General features: G+C 46.0%; 1 protein-coding gene across 3 annotated transcripts in view; it reads right to left on the reverse strand.

The window, feature by feature from the left end:
* Myzap (myocardial zonula adherens protein) overlaps window positions 1–23,419 on the reverse strand; it is an 87,335-nt gene that overhangs the window by 23,956 nt on the left and 39,960 nt on the right. For 2 of the 3 annotated variants that reach the window (XM_039081753.2, NM_001014211.1), the window contains exons 8-10: window positions 22,449–22,577; window positions 20,250–20,329; window positions 18,145–18,250 (exon numbers count right to left, since the gene is read on the reverse strand). In XM_039081753.2, coding sequence (XP_038937681.1) covers window positions 18,145–18,250; window positions 20,250–20,329; window positions 22,449–22,577 — 315 coding nt within the window. Of the gene's footprint in view, window positions 1–7,791; window positions 10,510–18,144; window positions 18,251–20,249; window positions 20,330–22,448; window positions 22,578–23,419 lie in introns of those variants that run through there. The other variant, XM_017595740.3, reaches the window with a different exon arrangement.

Consider the following 23,419-nt stretch of genomic DNA (forward strand, 5'->3'; position numbering starts at 1 on the left):
ACCGTTCCCATAGTGTTGGTATTTTATTAGGACTTGTGAAGTAATCCAGAGGTGCTAAAAGGCAGTGGAAAAGGGTGGGTATGGACTCCGCACTGACACTGCACCATTTCTTAAAAGAACTTGAAATTCTCAAGAGTTTTGGTCTGCATAGAGGACCCTCGGACCAGACACACTCACGGATACCAAGCGATGGCTATAAATCAGTCCATGGTGAAGGCATCCTCAGGAGACAGGACAGAGAACGTTCTGGGAGCTTTATTGAGAAATTGAGAGCTGACATCACCATGAGGAGGCGTCCGGTTTGGGGAAGGAAGAAAGGATAGTGGGAAGGATTCAGAGGGCGCGGGGGCCTCTGACTGACATGAGTTTGTGTGCTTCCTGAAGCAATGGTGACTTCTGTGCTGACTGGGCATTCTTCATAGGCAGCTACACCAGGCTTGCTCAGTGTCGGGGACCAATCCTCGGCCTATTTGCATGCTGGGTAAGCACTCTACCAACCGAGCCACACTTCAGCCTCTCTGTTCTGTCACAGTTTATGTTTAAGACAGGATCTCATGTAGCCCAGGCTAGTTAGGACCACGATGCCAAAGATCTTGAACTTCTCCTGATCCCCCTGTCTCTACCCCTGTGTGCCGAGATCACAAACCTGCTCTACCTTACTCTGACTGCTGGGGTGTTAAGAAGTGAAAAGTTGGGGGACCCACTTTCCAGACTTTCACGGGTGGCCTCAACAAGGCCTCACCTTCTCCGACGAGCTGAATTTAAATGTCACACTGAGGTCCTGCTCAACAGGCAGCATAGACTCTTACCTGCTCTCTTTAAACTGAGGTTAAAATGACGCTTTCTAATGTCTGTCTCCATCAGCATGGCTCTGTACCACAGCGAACAGACGATTTACATTAAAGAGAGCTTGCAAGATGCCAAGTTTTTAAGCCTTCAGGCTGATTCGGTGTTTGAAGGGAAGGGGAGGGGTGGAGAGATGACTTCGTGGCTAAGAGCACTTACTGCTCTGGCAGAGGACCAGGATTCAGTTTTCAGCACTCACACTGGGTGGCACAACTGTCTGGAATTCCAGCTCCAGGAGACCTGACGCCCTCTTCTGGCCTCTGTGGGTACTGCACACACTGGTGCAGCAGTGCACATACAGAGAAGCAGGTACACATATACATCATTTTAAAGTTAATTTTTTAAAGATTTATTATATATTAGTACACTGTCCCTGTCTTCAGACACACCAGAAGAGGGCATCAGATCCCATTACAGATGATTGTGAGACACCATGTGGTTGCTGGGATTTTAACTCAGGACCTCTGGAAGATCAGTCAGTGTTTTTAACCACTGAGCCATCTCTCCAGCCCTTAAGTTATTTTTTTTAAGGAGAAGGGAAATGACAGTTGTAGCTTGCTATAGCTGATCACTGTTTTTCTCCTCTTTAGCCACAGCTGAGACACTTGCATCTGCAGTTTGAGCTAAGCAATCACTTTTAAGCACAGCCACACACTGGCACTGTCTGGGGAGGCAGGGGGCTCCCAGACGGCACCGTTTCATTAGCTGCTTTGGAAACAGATTACTGTAGTGAGAGGATTCCTCTCAATTTGCCTCAAAAAAAGTTACCAAACAGACCAAGAAGAAAGCATACAAAAATGTTGGAACATTGGGGAGATAGCCGAGCCAGTCAGGTAATTATGAGGCTGATTTGGAGCCTCAGAGCATGTTTTTGGAAAGTTGGGCATAGGGCTGAGCTTATAAGCCCAGTGCTGGGAAGCAGGAAATAGAAGATTCCTGGGGCTTAGTGACCAGTAAGCTCGAGGCTAGTGAGAGACCCTGTATGTATATGTATGTGGATGTGGATGTGGGTGTGGATGTGGATAGATAGACAGACAGATGACAGATAGATAGATAGACAGATGATAGATAGATAGACAAATGATAGATAGAAGTATAAAAGTTGGCTCTTGAGGAATGATACTAACATTAGAAGTTTTATTCTGGACTCCATAAGCACACACAGATATGCACCCACATACCACCCACACACCTACACCTATAACTCATGTACACACACACACACTACACACACAACACCCCCCATAACACACACACACACACACATAACACACGTGCTCAACCCCACCCTCCACAGACACAGTTTATATTTTATGTATATGAGTACACTGTAGCTGTTTTCAGACACACCAGAAGAGGGCGTCAGATCCCATTACAGATGTTTATGAGCCACCATGTGGTTGCTAGGAATTGAACTCAGGACCTCTGGAAGAGCAGTCAGTGCTCTTAACCACTGAGAAATCTAGACATAGTTTAGAACAGACTCTATGCATCGTGAAGTTGTAAGGCTTGGGTTTTTCTTTCTAACAGTAACACATAGGATACAGGTCATTTTATGTTCGATGATATAAAAGGACACTGTCTATAGCTGGATTTATGTGACCAGTACCCAGTTGTGCAAGACTCAGGAAGCATAATAATTCAATATGGAACTTGGGAACTGCGAGGAGAAATTAGTGGAGAAATACGGCCACAAATAAGCATTTGATATCAGACACACTTGACACAGGTTGTTAAGGAAAAATATTCTCTAGGTATTTTCTTACCCTACTGGGACAGGACAACAGAGGTGGGAAAGGCCTCATAAAAGAGGAAGCACACTTAAGTAGATGGCATGCAGGATTCCTTCCAGCGAGATGACGTGTCCCAGAGCCCTGTGTACAGCCTGCTTTTTTCCCTCCCTGAATTTGTACCAAAGTCATGTTAAAAACTGCTGGTCAGTAGCTGGGGATGTGGCTTCTTGGTAGAGTGTTTGCCTAGCATGCATGAAGCCCTGGGTTTGATCACCAGCACCTCATAAAACTGGGGTAGCGGTGCACACCTTCAATGTCCATACTCATGGGGTACTGACCAGCAGGAGGATCTGAAATTCAAGGCCACCTTCAACTACATAGTAAGTCTGAGGCTGCTCTGAACTACGGGAGTCTGCCTCAAACAACAACCACCGTCAAGGGTAGGTACAGTGGTTCACACTTGTGATCCTAGAACTCAGGAGACCAAAGCAGGAGGATTGTCCCATGTGCCAGGCCAGCAGAGGCAACAGTGAATTCCAGACCAGGCTAGGTTACCATGTAAGATCCTGTTATTAAATAAAAAGATAAACACCCTGCTGCTCACATACAGAAAATCTATATTGAGACAAAGGCAAACCAGCCATGATGGTGACGGTTTGGGTGAAACTCTCATAGTTGAGAGGCTGTAAACTGGGAAAGTGTTAAAATAATTAGGGATCAATGCCTGAGGTCCTGACCCAAGCAAATAGAACCTCTTGGGGAGTTCAAGAACGGGGGTAAGAAAATGAATCCTAGATTTAATTAGAAGCCAACAACTTGCCTTTAATTAGGAGCATCACCAGTCAGAAGCAAATCCTGCAGTAGAACCCAGCCATAAACCTATGGCTAGGGGCTTCAGAGATCAAAACCTGCCAGCTAACTTCTAACTAGGCACTTTCTAATTTAAACACACACACACACACACACACACACACACACACACACACACACACACACACACACACACACAGTTTTTTTAATTTGGTCTCACAGATCCCTTGACCTCCCTATGTAACTGAGAATGGCCTTGAACTTGACTTCTGCCTCCACTTAAAGAGGGCACCACCATACCTGGGGTGCACTATTCTGGGGATTAAACCCAGGGCTTTGTGCACAGTAGGCAGGCAGCCTAGCAACCGAACTACCTCCTTGGTCCTCAGTATTTTTTTTTTTTTTTGTCTTGCTTCTCACACCACCTTGTTAAAGTTTCTCCCTTGAGACACCTTGGACTGAAACACCAGTGTGTGGTACTGCCTGATTCATGAATGGACTGAACCCCGTCTGTGTGCTGCTCATGAATGGCTGCCTTCTCACAGCTAAAAACAGGACAAAGCAAAGAATACCAACGGTCACACTGATTCAACTGTTTAAGCTCTTGAAGTAGAAAGAAGCTGGGTTACATTTACAGCATTTTTTCCTATTCCCTTTAAAACCTGTTTTATTGTCTGGTTGCTTCTCATTTTAGGGACAGCCACAAGGCCCACCGGCTCATGTATTTAAGGTCGGGGACTGAAGGGCGTCGAGGAGTGAATTGACACTAATGCAGAAGCCACGGCTGCCATCACTGAGACGCTGCTGTGCAATTCCTTCCTTCCTGAGGACACCCCCGCCACCCAGCCAGGACTTCCTGCTTTAAACTCTGTTGACTCGCTCACTAAAACATTTGTCAAAGATGTGCAGATGCTAGTCCATGTTCCTGAATGCTCAGAGATTGAACTTTAGATCAAAATAAAACCACAAAACTTTATTCTGAGTCCCTACAGCCTTCTCATGGGAAATGCTGTCTCCCCATATTTGAAAACATAAAATGCCCACAAGGAGCTAGCTCGGCTCCTCAATACTGTCTCCACAATGTACTTAATCTTTATGTGTGTGTGCCTGCATGAGTTTTATGTGTGCTGTGTGCATGCTGGTACCCTGGGAGGCCAGAAGAGGGTGTGAGATTCTCTGGAACAGGAGTTGTAGGCCGTTTGTGAGCTCTAGGAACTGAACCCTGATTCTATACAAGAGCGCCAAATGTTCTTCACTGAGCCATCTCTCCAATGATCCCTTCCCCTGTACCAATACTATTTCCAACACCACTAGGGATCCTTTGGGTCAGGGATTTCACAGAACATGGATGGAACAGGACCGGGAAGAACCTTCTAGAATTCCGTTCGAGCATCTACCAATCTTTTCCTTCCTCTTGTCCTGAGAGAGCCTTGTTTTCAACTCAAACTCTTGCTCCATGATCTGGCCAAGAGTTGTTACTTATACCCTGGGCAAATCGGGAACCATGTTTGCTCCTTTATACCACAGGATGAAACCATGAACATAATTAGCATATTCCGCCCTTCTCCTGACAGGCTTGGTTTACTACCAGTCCCCAGGACTCTGGTCTAGAAGTTCCGTCCCCTGGTCAGCTCACTGTCACACTTCGGAGCTCTGTTTGGCTTAGTTTATTTGCAATGACGAGGCCGGAACCCAGGCCCTTGGGAGCAGTCATTCTGCCTCTGAGCTATTTACGTCTCTATCCCTTTTAGTTATAAGTTTAAATTTCATTCTGCTTGGCAAAGGAAAGGGCAACAACGAAAATGCAAAAGTAAAAATAATAAAGCTTAGCCTCCCTTTGAAGACAGTAAGGCACAGGGCAATCTGACAAGATCAGACTGTGTGTGCACTAACACGGCCTGCAAGAATGGCTTCAGGAGGATGAAGAAGAGGGTGCATTACCTCACAGGAGGGGATGAATCAAGGCCCCGGCCAAATGAAACTGAAAAATTGCTAAATGAAGCTCTGAGTGGAGAAAATGAAAAATCAATGGAGGCCCAGAGGAGAAAGGCACATTCTTCATCTTCATGGCTTGAGTGGGCAGGGGAATCCACTTTCAATTAATGTGTCCTGTGGCATTCAGCCAGGCTGGATGCGGACGGGGTGCATATTTTAATCAATTTTTTCTATTAAGTTTGAAGTAATATATAATAATAGAACTATGCTAGTCAAAGGGATCAGTCGAAATGGGTTTCTGAGCTAAGATAATCTTATTTGGTTTGATCTTTATCCTAGATTGATGGGAACTCAACTTCTCAGAGTAGAACATGCACAGATCCTCCTGGGTGCCTAAGAATGACTTAGCCATCGAGACGTCAGGAAAGAATGACTGCAGGAGCTTCCCAGCGCCTCTGCATCCGCTGGGAAGGAAGGAAGACATGTTCTGGGTATCGGGCCTTGGATGGCTTAGTTCGTGATACTCACGAACAACCCTAAGTGGTTATCAACCCCAACAAGAAACCAAAGTTCAAGATGCTGGCAAGAGCTGAGACCTCAGCCATAGCTTCCCTAACGCTGTGACCACATCCTGCTGTTAAGAGGATGTGCCTGCTACTGTCCTCCTGAGGACCACACCTTAGCACTGTGCCACTGTGGGGGAAAAGGCAGACTGGAAATAAATGGTGATGTGGGATTTGCCCTGCCAAAGGACCTGTTGGGGCTGGGCTGTCAGGTGTGTGTGTGTGTGTGTTGTCCACACGTGTGGTTGGTGCACATGTATGTGTACATGCAGAAGTTGATGGCAGATGCCTTCCTCACTGAACCTGGAGCTCACCAATTAGGCTACACTGGCTGGCTCGCAAGCATGAGGGACCTTCCTAGTGTCTACCTGGTGCTGTCACACCCAGCTTTTTGTCAGGGCTGGGGTTCTGAACTTTGATCCTCATTCTTTTCATGGCAAGCACTCTGCCAACTGGGCCATCTCCCCAGTAGTCTCCACCCATTTTATTTTCTGAGACAGGGTCTCATTAGCCCAGGCTAGCTGTGGATGATGACCTTGAATTTCAGGTCCTCCTGCCCCCATCTACCGAGTTCTGGGATTACAGGCCATGGTATGCGCCACCATCTCCAGAAAGAGCCCTGATTCTTTAAACTCTCGGCGGAGACAGGAGGGATGGAGAAAGGAAGCTTGCTGATCTGCCCCTGAGCTTTCCTGGATGGATATGAGTCCAGGAGCTGGGAAGAAGGCTGACTCTGAGTAATGCAATGGTCATCTGTTCACAGCCAGCATAAAATGGATGCTAAAAATGGACCTTTCAAAAATAGCCCTAACGTTTAGGTGTTGTGAATATGAACCCTGCCAATTCCATCTCCTACCCCCTTCTTCCTTCTTCTCTGCTATTAGCCTGGCATCCAGGACACTGCTCTAAGGCTCAGACTCACTTGAGCAGTAGGAGCATACCGGGGAATCATGAGGGATAACAACCTTGCTCTTGGCTCAGTACTCACCACCCACCCAATAGGTCTCAACTCACACACTTTCCATTGACCACTCCCTCCTCTAGTCCAGTCAAACTAGACCCATGCCTAGATTCACCCCACACCGTCTGGTCTTCATATTTTTGGTTTTATTTACTCTGTACCCTATCTGACACAACCTCTTCCACCCATTCAATTTCTGCCTAGGAAAATCCAACCCATCCTGCAAGATGCATCCAGACACTGCCTCCTCCCCACAGACTCTCTACCCACAGGAGAATTAGTTCACCTTTGGGGGCACTGTGGTAATAAACACTTGGAACACATGCTATCAGTCAGACTGAACCAGCCCCTCAGGAGCAGGTACTGTTATGATTGGTCTCCTTTTATTGAAAAAGAATCAGAATGCTGGGAAAGATGAGGGGTTTGTGAATTTATCCACAACACAAAGCCCGGTCAGAAGCAGAGGTAGGGTTGAGACCAGATTTCATTTCTTCAGAGTTTAGGATAGACTGTCCAGCTTCTGCGTTACCAGGGCACATGGCTTAGAATTGGATATGTCACTTAGCATTTTCCTCCTCCCTCTGATGAGTTTAGATATCATTCAGAAAGTCCCTTGTCCATGTTTACACCTGTTTACAGAAGGTACGTCTTAAAGGCTCACTGATGATCTAGCTACTGATAGGCTGGACTGGGCTTCCCTCCTCTCCCAACTCCTAAGTCTAAAGACTGGGCTTTCCTACAGACTCTGGCAGAGAACTAAGAAAAGAATATTTAAAGACAATAACACAGGGGAAAGAACTGCAGCTTGACAAACGTGACGAGGAAAAAAACAAAAGAGTAGATAATGACATTGAAAACCAAGCTTCTTGTGAGCCAGGAAGAGAGAGAGAGGCAAGCCCTGGTCACACCAGAGACACAAAAATAAATTCCAGATGGCTTAGTCTTTATTTGTCCAAAAATAGTATTTATTGAGCACCTACTGGATACCAGTGACCATTCTAGACATTAGGAATACAGTCATGAATGAAACAGGCCAAAGACCCTGCCCTCGAAGAGCTTCCATTCTACAAGAGGGAGAAAGACACAGACAAAACAGAAGAATGACCACAGAGGAACGAAGGCAAAACACACCGAATATGGTATAAGCACTGTGGACCAAAACAAAGAATGGAAAGGGGGAGGGGATGGACACATGGGTTCCAATGAAGGATAGAGATGACAAACACAACTTTAAAACTATTACAGAAACGACAAACAATACATACAACGTTGTGGAAATTTGATAACTGTAACCATAGAAACACTCTGTGTAAGAGATGCCACAAACAAATCCCACTGACTGGCAGATAATAACATCACTCAAGTGTTTTTCAATAAATGATCCGTGCCAAAATACAGAGAGTTTGTACAAACTCTTATCGGGGACATGGGGGAGGGAGCTAATTGATTTTAAAACTCAGTGAAGGACATGAGCTCACAGAAGCCTGGCCAGCCAGCTGAGGACACCATTGCGTCTCTCAATCCACAGTGAACAGTCACCAGGCTGACAAAGATTGCACACTAAGTGCACTGACTACATATGTCCTGTCTGTTCTTGTGATTTCGTTTTGTTTTTCTAGAATATATAGAGAAGAAAGGCTTGCCAACTGTGTTCTTTGTGATACTTCTAAGAACTTCATGTTTTACATGAAGTATTAAGATTTTTTATTTTTTGGAGCTGAGGACCGAACCCAGGCAAGCGCTCTACCACTGAGCTAAATCCCCAACCCCAAGTATTAAGATTTTAAAATGAAGAAGTGACTGTACTGTGTGAACTACTAGATTTTGAAACAATAACATGTCCACTGGCTATAAATAAATCCTGCTTCAAGTTTCTCCTTTAGATGAGGTGGAGAGTGGCCAAAAGACAAGAAACAGCCTCAGAAGTCCAGGCAAAGGGTCCAAATAAGAGCCAGGGGACGGAAAAGGGAGACAGAGTGACAAAGGACTTGAACACAAGTCCAGTTTGGTAGCAAGTTCAGTCAAGTCGACACCATGATAACCTAGGTCAGAAGAGAGAGAGCGCTAAGATTCAGGATTGTATGTTGAGGCAAGCCCTTGAGAAGCAAAAGAACCAGATCTAAGAAGATCACCACTTAGCATACAACCAGGGTCAGGACAGGAGGAGAGAGCAGCATTCAGGAAACATGTGGAGAGTGTTTACACTCTGGGCAACTCCCCATTCGATCCACAGAAGCCAGGAACTGACCACAGCCCACGAGAGGAGAAACTTCAGACAGATATGAGTACACCACAGCAGGAGAGAGATTCACCCAAAGTCCACCTTCTCTAGAGTTCAAGGCTACTCCTTGAAGTTCTGTGACTTCACCTTCTGAAACTGGGTGATGATTTGTTCCAGAAGAGATGCCGGAGAGGGAGCACAGGTAAGAATCACGAGGGGATTCGTAATTTTCCACTCTGATTTCAGCACTCCACAAACCCCTACAGAACACGTGGGGTCCAGCTTTAAATGGGCCACAGCCAACTTCATGTCACCAAGATCCCTTTTCAGGTATGGAACTGTCTCCTCTGCTTCCTTCCTGCCCCACCCCCACCCCCCAAGCTGGAGTTGATACGAAGACAGATATAAAAAGGCAAGGGCAAACACTAATGAGACAGTGTCCACTCAACAAACACCCTTTCCTATAAAGAAAAAACAAAACAAAAGACTTGTAGAAATGCCAAGGCCAGAGGGATACCCACTCCCCCACTCAGGCTTACGGAGGCTGAGACTATTAACTTAACTAACAGTGTTGCTATACCACTCGCTAGCTCCCTGCCACCCTTGCTACATTTTGATGAAGTAACCATGCTGGTGATTAACAAGGGCCTCTATGAAGATCAACCAGGCACAAAGCACACCTTGCTTCTCTCACTCCCATACATTTTAGCGAGGTGTACTTCTCTTTTCACTGGGCACACTCCCACTTTCCCTAAAGTTATTTGAACCGTGTCTATTCAGGCAAAAATGCCCAGAGGGTTAGAAACAAACCAAACTTTCCTTAAACAAGAAGAGAGAGACATTAACGGACAATGACCGTAGACAGTCACTCAGAAAGGACACCCAGAGGGCCATCTCTAAATATGAGGGCTACCATATACAAATATAACCAAACTATGAGGACATCAGGACACATCTGCATTTTGGGGAGTGTGCTCCAGCTCTGGGCGCCTCCTTCCCAGAGGCTGACACTCTCCGCCTCTTCCCTTCTCCTCAGTGAGCATCTTCTGGGGCTGTTCCACCTGGCAGTGTCTCAGTTATTTTTAATAGTCTTTTGTCAGTGCAGTTCTTGCTTTGATGTCTAGGAACTCAAGTTTCAAAAACGAAATATCCTGTGGATCTCTGAGTTCTTTGATCTGTGCCTTAAGTTTGTATGTGTAGCGGCTACTGTCTGCGAGCGTTTTCACAAATGAGCACCCAACGGGGGTCAAAGCTTCCTTTGGATAGCATATCGTCCCTGTTTGTTCCAGGGCTCAGCACAGGTACACACCAACTCTTCCCCGCAGAGTCTACAAGTGCTCTTCTAATCACACCCAGCGAGATGCGTCCACCTCTGCCTCTACCACCTTATCTTCCAAAGAGCCGGAGGCTAAATGTAGAGAAGAGCTCGTGCGACATGATCTGGGGACAGTTCAATTGAGTGTGTTAGGGTTGACGCTTCAGAGCCATGGCTCTTCCCTGACCCCCATGGACCTCCTTACCAGCTATCGGAAGTACTGGGGATGCAGGGCATTTACCCAAAGCACCCTTTCGTGTTACTCGTCTCAATACATCGGACAACAACAACAATTTTGAAATGAGTTGTGTCCAGCAGATAGCCGAACCACTTACAATGGAAGGTTCTTGAGATACAGAGAATTTATTCTACTCACGAGCCCTATGAGGGCTGTAGCTCAGTTGGCAGAGTGATTGCCTAGCATGCATGAGACCATGGGTTCAAGCCCCAGCACTGTATAAACTGGGCAGAGGGACACCCACCCATCATCCCAGAACTTGTGAGGTGGAGGCAGGAGGATCAGAAGTTCAAGATCATCCTTGGCTACATAGTGAGTTTGAGACCAGCCTGGACACATGAGACCCTAGTCCCACTCAGAAACAAGCAAACAAACAATGATGATCAAGTATTTTGATGGCTAAGCTAGAGAGTAGCACACAGCATCAAAAAGAAAAGAGATCAGTTTGGTTCCCAAGATTCCCACAGAGAAGAAGGCCAGCCCTGAGCACGGGGGAAGCTAGCAACCAGATACTCTGATCACTTACCTCCACACTGTATCTGCACCACAAAAATCCAGTTGTTGAGGGCAGTAATATTAGTAGTAGCTAGTATTCATTAGGTATTTTCCATGTTGTTTCAGTGAACATAATAAGTGAAATATAGATTGATAGATGAAATATCACACACACACACACACACACACACACACACAAGCACACACACATATGCACACACTCATTTAATTCTAGCCCACAAAACACTCTCAGGCAGACACGCTTACTAATTCTATTTTCCAGAAAAATAAATCAATAGATTTTCGAAGTCCCACAACTGGTAAACACAGGTCTGCTGGGTTCTAAAGTTCACATTTATGGGTGTCTTCTAGGCCACTCCTCACATTCATCAGCACAAGAATCTCTGACTACAGGAGGTGTGTGGAGTTGGGGCCTGTGAGGGGCCAGTTCAGAAGCTTGCTTTATATACCAGAAGGGAAATTGCTCTACCAACTGGTTAAAGAGCCAGAAACTTAATACTTCATCCTCAGACAAGTTATTCCGAGAGGACTCGGCTCCCCAAGGCCATGGCACTGTTGCTCTGCAAAATGTCAGAGGTGATGAACTGGGATTTCCAAAGCTATTTCGTTGGAAACTGCAAACATGTCCTGCTTTGATTTTCATGTGAGAGGCAGGCCCTACTAATAAAACCATTAGATTCTGCTGTTTCCTGACATGGGGCAGTGTAGCCTTGTGGTGAGGAAGAAAGGGGCCCTTCAAACCAGTGGTTCTCAACCTGTGGGTTACAACCCCTTTGGGGGTCGAATGATTCTTTCACAGGGGTTGAATACCAGATATTTACATTAAGAGTCACAAAAGTAGCAAAAAGTTAGTTATGAAATTGCAACAGAATACTTTTATGGTTGGCAGTCACCACACCATGAGGAACTGTATTAAAGGGTCATGGCATGAGGAAGGTTGAACCACTGCTTTAAACAAGGAAAGGGCAGGTCCATGCAAACAAAGGGAAAGCTCATGCACACTCACAGGGCAAGCTGGTGTGTACACACAGTCTCTATTTGCTGCTCAACAACCAACCTTACACTCTAGTGGCAAAGCCTCTCAGGCAGGTCTACCCACAGCCCACAAGCCTCATAAAGTCAAGACAGCAGCTATGAAAACACAAACCCATAAACTTATATAATATACAGAATGAGCTTTCTTTCTTTTTCTTTTCTTTCTTTCTTCCTTTTTTCCTTCCTCCCTTTCTTTCTTTCTTTCTTTCTTTCTTTCTTTCTGATTCTTGAACGTGGCTTTGTTGATAATGCTGTGCTATAATGTCAAAATATTGGACACACCTGTAAATCTGATGGATTCCGGTCACTTATGGGACACTCCTACACTGTGGACACCAACAGTCTCTATTGCATGTTATCATGATGCAAGAGAATTCCTGCAGGACCCAGAGCCTAGGGATAGCAGGAAGACATGGACCAGTTTTTAAACTCCTTGTTTTTGGCCCTGGTTACTAATCCCCAGGCTCTCTTTCTATGATGCTGACCTACACTGGGTTCACTGCCAGTCTTCCACTGGGCACAGGAGCTCTAAAGGAGGCTGGCCAGACACACACACACACACTCACATACACACTCACACACCACACACACACACTCACATAAATATTCACACACCACACACACACTCACATACTCACATAATACACACACACATACACACACACACACACCACACACACACACACTTATACCACACACACACACACACACACACACACACACACACACACACACACGCTCAAAAGAACCCAATACCCAACCTGCTCCCACCGGCATCTGCCAGCTTTGAAGGTTTTTTCCAAAGCTCCCCAGGCGTTTCGAGTGCTCAGGAAGGTGGAGAAGCCGACAGGGGAACATCACTCTTTCTACCTTCTCACTTTAACTAAATAGCTATGTTGGAGGTCAAGGAGATGCTCAGTGGATAAAGCTGTCGCTGCACAAGTGCAAGGACCTGAGTTTGAATCCCCAGCCTCCCCATAAAAAGTTCAGGTGTGGTGGCCACCTATAACCCTAGTGACAGAAGGAGGAAACGGGGAATCCCGGAGCAAGTTAGTTAGCTACACTGGCTGTGTCACTGAGCTCCAGTCAGGTGACAGACCCTGCCTGGGTAAACACAGTGAAGAGCAATCCAGAAAGACACATGGCATCAACCTTGGCCTTCAACAAGCACACATGCGCTTACACACGCAAGCACACATACATACACAGACCAAAAAAACTTCATCACAAAAGAGGGTGAGCATGAAAATGAAACAATACTTAATAGTTAAACTGGAAAACAGTTAAGGAGCTTGGACCTGGTCTTGTTACATGGTACAAGCCTTTACTGCTCCATACAATGGAAGCCAAGTCTCCATTGAGTCAGAGAGAAAAAGCTGGGACAACCACCTTTATTTTGATCAATGTTCTTAAAAGCGATATTCTACTGGGGTAGGAAAATATATTGCTCAACATAAAAGGTTTTTAAGAGACTCAGTAGTGACAGCTCGATTTGAGGGACTGATAAGACCCCACTGGCAGTTTCATCAAAGCCATTATCACCAAAATAGGACCCAAAAATGTCAGAAGACTTTACCAAGGAGTCGAAGCCTTGGGAAAAGTGAAGTTGTGATACAGACAAATCTTTGGGCTTCAAGAGAAGGAGGGAAAACGTCCCTGGCTGCACCCCCAGGCTGCCCCTAGACTAGCTGGGATATGCCTCTCCCTCTTTGTACCAGGTGTTGGCAGATAAAAATACACTTCCCCACTGAAGTGGGAATTCAGCATTGCTTGGTGACTAATTCAGTATGCAGTTTTCAAACTGAGGCCCAGGTGACCTGGGGTGACTGACTCGTGACTTTGTTGATTTTGTTACAATGAAGTGAAGTTTGCAGAAAAAGCCACACCTGTGTTAAAGAGTCTACAAGGCTGGGGGACTGGTATGACCTTGCTGATGGTGGAGAGTAGGAATGTTGCAGATCCAGAGGCAAATTTTCTTGGGCTGTTATTAATTGCCCAGCTGTGTGTGACCTAATATCTTTGTGACGGTCATGTGAAACCTTCTGAGGCATATTAATTTAATAGATCACTAGTGGTCAACCACCCAAAGCTAAGAGTGTCATCAGACAGGACCTAAGACAGAGCAGAGATTTCCCCGCCTCCCAGTGCTCCTAACAATGTATTTGAAAAGTGCCTTGCTGTATGACTTCCTTTTGCTCTGTAACCATAGAGACTTCACAGCATTGTCACTGGAATGTGGCATTTGGGGGTACCCAAGCCATGGTCATTCAAATCTGGCTCCAGAATAAATCTCTTTTTCCCTTTGAGGTGCGTTTGTGTGGACACTCTTTATGTAAAATAATGACAAAGCTGACATCGTAGCAACAGATATGGCCTAAAAAAAGTCAGTTCTTTATCCAAGACCATGGTGGAGCTGGTGAGATCGCTCTGTGAATGGCGGCACTTGCTATGTAAGCCAGGCCACCTGGGTTTGATCCCTGGAACCTGTGTAAAGATAGGAGAGAACTGACTCCATATAGAAATCCACTGACCTCTACTCGTGTCTTGTGGCAAGTGTGTATGCATCTGTACAACACACACACACACACACACACACACACACACACACACACACACACACACACGAAATAATAAAATAAAGAACATTGGCAAACTGCAGATTTCCACCAAATCCCTGCAGGTCAAACGGAATCCTAGAGAAACACCAGCAAGCTCGGGCTCACCCCCTCAGTTTGTAAGGAAAGCACCTGCGATCTGGGCTAAATACTTAACTCAGAGCAGCCAGTGTCACAGCTGCGTCTGTGTACTGAGACCCAATGCTTTCCTCATTTCGAGTGCCACCAGGAGGCTCTGGCTGGCCCTGCACCAGAACAACACTGCTTCCACAAGACCCTTCCTAAGGCCAGAGCCCCTGGGCCATATCCTCCCCAGTCCCCCAACTCCCCCAGATTCTTACAACTCCCGGCTCTTTTCCAGCCTGGCGGCTCCTCACTTGTCCATGGCACTCTGCCACATTACTAACTTTAAACAAGACAGCTTTATAAACACCCACAATAATTTCTAAACTATTCTTTTTCCTGTAGGTGTGACCACAATGTGCTGGACAAACTCGATTATTTTTACTTCCTGACTTAAAGATCTTAAATTCAGAATAGAGACGACTAAAGAATCTCCTCTTGCTGTTAAAACCCAGACAGCCAGTAGGTGGCGCTAGTGCCACTCACAGCGCCATCTGACAGCGCAGCCTTTTCACCCTGCTGACTTCCACACTCAGTGTGAGAAGCTTGTGTGGGAAATGTGAACTAAAAGGCACGGGCGTCAGTCTTTGCACACGTCCCTGTTTAAACACACAGCACACACAGGCAGGGTCAGCCCTCTATGATCCAACCACTGTGGATTCAACCACCTGCAGATTAAAATTATTTGAAAAATAAGATTACATCTGTGCTGAGCATGTACAGACTTCCTCCTCATCTTTGTTCTCTAGACAACACAGGAAAACAACAATTTACACTGTCTTTAGTATTGTAAGTAATCTATAAATGATTTAAAATACACAGAAGGGAGACTGGAGAGGTGGTTCCCCAGTTACGGGCACTTGCTGCTCTTCCAGAGGATCACATTTCCAGTGGTTCACAACCACGTGTAACTTCAGCTTCGGGGCATCTGACGCCCTCTGCTGGCTGAAACAAGTATCGACCTCCTATAGGACACACATTCCCTCCCTCCCTCCCTCCCTCCCTCCCTCCCTCCCTCCCTCCCTCCCTCCCCACATAAGTCTAAAGACAAAACAAAACAAAAACACACATAGGAGGATTAGACCTAGAGTATACAAAGACTGTGCCATCTTATATATGTGACTTGATCATCCAAAAATGTTGGAATCCTTAGAAAGTTCTAGAACAAAATGCCTCAGATGCTAAGAACCAGATGTATGTGTATGCTTCTTTTACTCCCTTTAATTAGGAACATTTATTAAACTCTGGAAAGAGGATACAAAACACAGTTTTCAGACCTTGTCTGAATGTGCCTTTAAAAAAAAAAGTCTCTTGATTTTGGCATCAGTCTTAACTCCTTATAGATAACGGTTTAACTGATCCAAAAGCCAATCCGAGGCTTACTCAGAGCCCCTCTAATACTAGATATGAGCAGACACCCCTGCTGTGAGGAAAGAGAGTTACATAAGTTCAGGCATCCCCCTCCTCGGAGGCTGAGAAGGTGTTGCCATTGCAATGATGAGATGCCTGCCTTCCCTTGGCAATTACGCTTCTGCCCGTGGGGGTGTGATCCTGGGGGTGTGATCATGGGGGTGTGATCCTGGGGGTGTGATCATGGGGGTGTGATCCTGGGGGTGTGATCATGGGGGTGGGATGGGACCTCACCCATCACAGTTGCTGCTGGTGCTCCCACAAGTGAGTGCAAGGGTTTGGGAAGTGAGGCCTGGCTCCTCCCCAGCTTCTACAGACCCACTCCCTCAGTTCTTGTCTGCAAGCCATACAAGACTCAATACAGCCAGGCCGGACTTCTCATTTGGAGACAAGATTTTATCTACTGTGAACGTTTATTTTAGATCAATAAAACAAAGCCCCCCCCCAGTTCCCTGGCCTTACCCCTACTCCAGGAACACCCCAGCATTTCCTAGACTGCTAAAGTAGATATGCTTTTAATTTCAACTGTCACGTGTATAGCTCATTGAAAGTAGATGCACTTTAAATATTAATGATTCCTTTAATAAACTCGGAGCTGGGGAGATGCACACTTGTAATGTTCTTTTCTTACAAGTATGAGAATCAGAATTCAATCCCAGAACCTATGGAAAAGGCTAGGTGTGGTGTTACAGGCTAGGTGTGTGTTACATTGTAAGCCATTCCCAGGAAGTGTAGAAATATGGAACCCTGGGGCTTACTGGCCAGCCAGTCTGGCCTAACTGTCAAGCTTCAGGCCAGTTAAAGACCCTGTTTCCCAGTTAAAGACCCTGAGGTAAAGAGGCTAAGGTTGTCTCCTGGCCTCCACATACATGCCTTCACACACGGAACATGCATGTACACAAGCACATGCATACACGAGCATACACACAATGGATACATTTTAAAGTAGTGATTAAATAAAGGAAAAATAGTTTTTCCTGGCAACCAAACTTTTAATTCATTTGGCTTTATTTTTCAAGCTAGAGGATTAGATTCTAGATACTTATAACACTTTCACTACTGTTATTTTTCTCTCAGATTTTTCTATTTGATCTCCGTCTACCACTTTTTTAAATTAAGAACTTAAGAAACATCTCCAGTGGCATGTGGCCAGCTGCGGATTTTCTACACATGGATTTTCTACTGAGCATCACCGGAAAGGGAGGCAGAGCACACTGAGCCATGGAAAATCGTTCTTTTTCTTCTTAGAGAAGGAAATGTCCAACCTACCTGTTTTTCTTCTCATTAAGAAAAATTATAGAATGATAAACTTCCCAGTAGATTAAATATATAACTTTTCATATTACACACACAGCCAAGGAGAGGAAGGATGTAGAAAAAAGACGGAAGACAAACAAGAGAGAGACGAGAGAAAGGGGAGAGGATACAGGGAGCAGAGCATCATGGGAAAGGAATGAAGGGGGCAGAAGAGGAAGGTGCATCCAGAGGCAGAGAAGGACACAGTGGCTGATGCAGGTCATGAGGGCAGTATTGGGATGTGCACAGAAGCCTGAGCTGAGGTCACCTTCTGTCACCTTTTGTCCCCCAAGACCACCATGGTCGGGTCGGAGAGGGTGTGTACTATGAACTGCACTTGACCAACACTTCAGGGAGAGAAAAGCCTCCTTTGAGGGGAACAATCATTGGTCCACACAGCACACAAGAAATGTCTGTCCTTTTGGGTTGTGGTGACAGTGGCCTGGGCCAAGTCATATGTGAGCTAAAGTAGTATCTTTCCCCAGGACAGTAAGCTGTCCTGGGCCACAGGCTTCTTCAGAGCTTACCTCCTCAACCATCTGCTTGACTTTCTTCTGCTGGCAATGAACCATGTCATCCAGGTGTCTGATCCTCTCTCGAAGGCTGGCTGATGCCTCCTCCAACTGCTGGTACCTAAGAAAGAAAGGAGAGCTCTGAGCCCTGACTCGGAACAGCCGCTACTGTAGCAGAGAGCGCCACAGCATCTCATAGAAGCATTTCAAACTCAAACTCAAGTCACGTGCTTTTCTCCTGTGGATTCTAGGGATTAACTCAGGATCGATATCACCAAGAAAGAGCAACTTTCAGGTCCCTTCTCGCGTGCCACACTGTATAATGATAGGTCTGTTCTTTTCAGGGGCAGAATGAGAATGTTTTTCTCCACTGAGAAGTATGAGAGGCTTGCTGCTTGGTGGTTAACACAGAATGGAACATGTAGTCCGTGACCTTAATCAGGGGGAGAGAGAAGGAGGGTCTAAGAACACAGGACGCCCCTGAAACCAAGGGTGGAATCCAGAGGGGCCTGCACACATCGCTCTGCACTCAGCAATGACTGAACGATCCAGGCACACACTGAGAGCCCCTCGCTGCACCACCACCCTGCACCCCAGAATATGTCTGAGCTTCTTAAAAGATACATTATTCTGTCTTTGCTGTGCTCACACGGATCTGGCAGATGACCGTGTCCTGTGTGTCACCAGAGCAGAGCACTGTCATGTTCAGTGTCTGCGTCCAGTTTCCCAGCAGTACCAGGTCCCTCTTCGGCACCAAAGTAGAAACTAGTGAGGACCCCAACAACTTTGGAAACTCTCGAGTGACAGGAGAAGGGCCAGCAAGATGGCTCAGCAGGTAAGGGTGCTTGCTGCCAAGCATGGTGATCTGAGTTTGATTCCCCACACGACCCATACGCTAAAAGGAAAGAAGTCCTCAAAGTTGTCTTCTGACCTCCACACTCATGCCATGGAACCTCTGATATATTTATGTATGTATATCATATATATACTCATATATATATGTAGTCCGTGACACAATTAATCAATCAATCAATCTGTCAATCGATATTTTAAATCGAGGAAACCAGATTTTTTTTCCCAGCACATACTATGTAGCAGGCAGTAGGCCAAAGTTCCTCACAACGTGAATCAAAGGGACAGACATCTGGTCAACATAACTATTCCTCATTTAGAAAACCTTTCCATCCCACAGGCAAAAGGGCCTTGGGGGTCAGAACCTGCCCAGGGGCTCCAATCAGCCCAGCCTTGCTTTCCTTCCTCTCCACCTTTTAATTTCTAGAAAATCGTGTTGGATTTAGAAAACCACTTTTGAAAATCATGGTTTCTAGAAGACCATGTGTGACTCCTGTAATTTCCAGCCAGGTTTCACAAGCTCATGATCAAAGGGCAATGCAAGGCTCAGAAACATGCGACATTTTAAAGTTAGTTTCCAGGACGAATGGTATCAGTCACAGCTGATGAATTACCTCCTTAACAAGGTGCATCCTGTGCACTAGGACAGGACTTCTGTGCTTGTGGCTGTCCTTTGATGTGTCCTGCTGAACTAAAAGCCAGCAGCGAGATGGGACTGCAAGTTCCTGAAGGAACTGGATCCACACTGGGTACCACACACACACACACACACACACACACACACACACACACACACAAAGCTTGTCTTAAGTGAGGATGACATGAGTGAAAACACAAGAGTCAAATGAGCTATCAGAAACAGTGCACACTGGCTGGGTCGGGGAGAAGACTTATTAGGCAAGCATGGGGACCCAGATTCAAATCCCCAACACCCATGTGAAAACTTAGACATAGCTGTGGATGTTGGGGGAGGGGAGACAGAAAGATGACTGGGCTTTGCTTGTGGCCAGCCTTGTTCCAGGTTTAGCAAGAGGCCCTGGATCAAGAGAATGAGGGAGAAAGTGATAAGAGAAGGACAAGAGACACCCTCCTCTGGCCTCTGTGTGCAAGACCACACACACACACACACACACACACACACACACACATGTGCATATACACACATACGCACACATGCATCCACACACAAACACATACATACAGGCACACGAAATCAATGTGCATATCCATCTCTGAGCTGCTCTAAGGCCAAGGCCAAATCACCTCACCTGTTCTTGTCAAAATCTGCCATCTCCCCCGACATTTCTGTCTCATGCTCAAGGAGCTGGAGCTGGAGTTGATGCCGTTCCTAAAACAGACATAAGCAATGGATCCAGATGGAACTAGACAGAAGATGAACGCTAGGCACACCCAGCTGTCCAAGTCTGCTTACCACTCCCTGGCCATCTCCTAGGCCAGAGTTCAAAATTCAAAGGGGCCCAATGCATAGACATACTTATGAATTTGGGAAAAAAACCACTCTAGTCAAACCACATGAGTGCCAACCCAGGACCATCATAGTTCTAAATTATGATAACCTATAGTTCTAAATAATCTATGCCATAAATCAGTGGCCCATGACATTGTAAGCCACCATGTGGTTGCTGGGAATTGAACTCATGACCTCTGGAAGAGCAGTCGGGTGCTCTTAACCGCTGAGCCATCTCTCCAGCCCGCCCATGGCATTGTAAATCCTGATTGTTTTCAAAACCATGTAGCAAATTCTGAAATTCTGGTAATGGCTTATGGACCAACCCAGGTGTAAGTGATTACACAGGAGTGATAATCACTTATAAAACATATATGCTGGCCGTGATGACCAGCACAATGGTCCACCCAACACAAAGAAGTCCGGGCCCTAGCCCATCACAAACACAGAATCTTACACTGAGAGGGAAACTTTGAAAACATGGCTAATGATCTGCTGAGTCTCATGGAGTAGATTTAAAGTTGGGGAGCTGAGACGATCTTACGTGGCTCACTCTGACACCAGGGTATGGGCCACTAAGCCAAGCAGTACAGGTACCTCCCAGGAGGTAGAAAAGGCAAGGAAAGGGACTTCCTTTCCAAACTTCCAAAAACCTGCCAACATCTTGTCTCTGGGACTTCTCACCTCCAGAACGGAAAACAATAAATTCACGTTACTGAAAGCTACTTTTCGGCAGTTTATTTCAGTAGCAATAAGAAACATATGTGTGTTAAGCTATATGCTTCATACACTTTGCTGAATATATAAATGTGTGTGTGTAGATTTAAGTTTAATTTAACATTTATTTTACTTATTAACATTTAAGGGAGATATTAATAAAAGTACAGTGCCTGTCATCACTGGAATCTCACTAGACATACATTATAGATATTAATATAGCAAAATCCCTTAAAACACGTTTGCTGAGCACTGCCGGCAAAGGTGGGGGGCTATTGCTTTGAGAGCTCCTCTGAGAAGGGCTGTACCTTATGTCTACTCTCAGCAATTCTACCAGAAATCTTGTACCAGTCACACAGGCTCCACATCTACATGGTGAGGTTCAGTTTTCCAGGAGAGAGAGAGAGGAAATCAGTGGGAACCTCTATACATCCTCTCCAGAGGCTGACGGCCTGGTGGTGAGCAGGTCAGAAGCTGCCAGAGCCCATCCTCACATCTATCTGAAGCCCAGAAAGGACCTTGCTCCATCATTAGGCTGGAGGTTTCCAGGATGCAGAGCCTGGCACTGGGCGCTAATGACAACATGTCGGTGGTGGGTCAGTGCTCTCTGCAACCACAGTGTAGCTAGAGAGCTACTAGACTCAGCTTTGGTCCTACCTAGAAGTCGGCTGTCAGCTGTCCCATGCCACCATGCTCTCTCTCTGTCCCCTTCCTATCTTTTCTCTTTCACTTCTGCTCCCGCCCCTTGACTGGCTTGTCAACTCTGTAAGCCGCCCCCCCTTTGTCAGCCTGTTTACCACACACAGAAGAGTTTGCCCCCATGCCTTATTCAGGTACCAGGTGTGTCAGACAAAAGTCAACCTGCCCCAGACACCTGCCCCAGAAACATGGGGCGGGGTGCAGATGGAGCCTCCAGGTACATTGCCTCATCGGGTTAAATAAAGAACACATCTGGGGCACCCACAAAGCTACCTGCTGCAACATTAATTTGCAGAAAGAATTTTACGTGTGGCATTTTTTTAAACGTATCAAAATAATTATGGTGGGCTTGGTCGGATAGGTTTGTAGCTAATGGCTTGCTTAGCACGCACAAGGCCATTGGTTCAATTGCCAGCACTGTAGAGACAAACAACAGTTACCGCAGAGGAAGACAAGGCCTTTGCTCAGCTCCCTTCCGTGCCACCTTACAGGATGTGTTTCTGAGTCAGCACTGAGGCTTCAAGCGAACTGTGGGGCCGGGGGATCAGGCAGGAGGGCCACAGGCCCAGGCTGCATCTGTTACCTTCTCCATGCGTTCGATCAGCCTGTCCAGCTCCCCGATCCTCTGGTCTTTCTCCTCCAGGCTCAGCTCGGCTGCCTCCATCTTTTTATTGGCCTCTTCGATCGCCTTCAAGAAGCTATTGGTTTCTTCCTGCAACAGGTACACGCTCTCCTCAGCACGGCCTGGACACCCAGGTGACTCACCTACGTCCAGACAGTGCCTCACTGGGTCATAATCTCCCTGGGAAAGCATGACCCTGGGACCTATGTGTCATACACAGAGTGAACTAAAGTATCATGGGTCTGGTTTCACCTCTGAACAGTGTGTATGTGTGTGTGTGTGTGTGTCTGTGTCTGTATGTGTGTGTGTATGTGTGTGTATGTGTGTGCATGTGTATGTATGTGTGTGTATGTGTGTGTGTGTCTGTGTATGTGTGTGTGTATGTGTGTGTGCCTGTGTATGTGTGTGTGTATGTGTGTGTATGGGTGTGTGTGTATGTGGTCAGAAGTGTGGATGTGAGAGGACAGCTTCAAGTCTGCTCTCTCCTTGTACCATACGGGCTTCAGGATCAAACTGCTTATCGTTGGCAGTAAGCATCTGTATTTGCATGGGTTCTCAACCTTCCTAGTGGTGTGTGGCTTTAATACAGTTCCTCAGGTTGTGGTGGCCTCCAACTATAAAATTATTTTCATTATTTATAACTGTAATTTTGCTACTGTTATGACTCATAACGTAAATATCTGATATGCAGGATATTTGATATGTGACCTCTATAAAAGGGATATTCAACCCCCCAAGGAGGTCAAGACCCATAGGTTGAGAGCTGCCATGCTATGCAATCTCACTGGCCCCCTGTGTGGCCTTTCCATGGGTCTAGTAACTATCTTTCCTGAAAGCTTATTCTCCAAAGATGTAAAAAACAAAGAAACAAACAAACAAAACAGCCTGTGAAGCGTTAAAAAATACACAAATGAGTGTCACTGTGTGGGCCA

This window comes from Rattus norvegicus, chromosome 8, assembly GCF_036323735.1.
Source record: "Rattus norvegicus strain BN/NHsdMcwi chromosome 8, GRCr8, whole genome shotgun sequence".
NCBI lineage: Eukaryota > Metazoa > Chordata > Mammalia > Rodentia > Muridae > Rattus > Rattus norvegicus.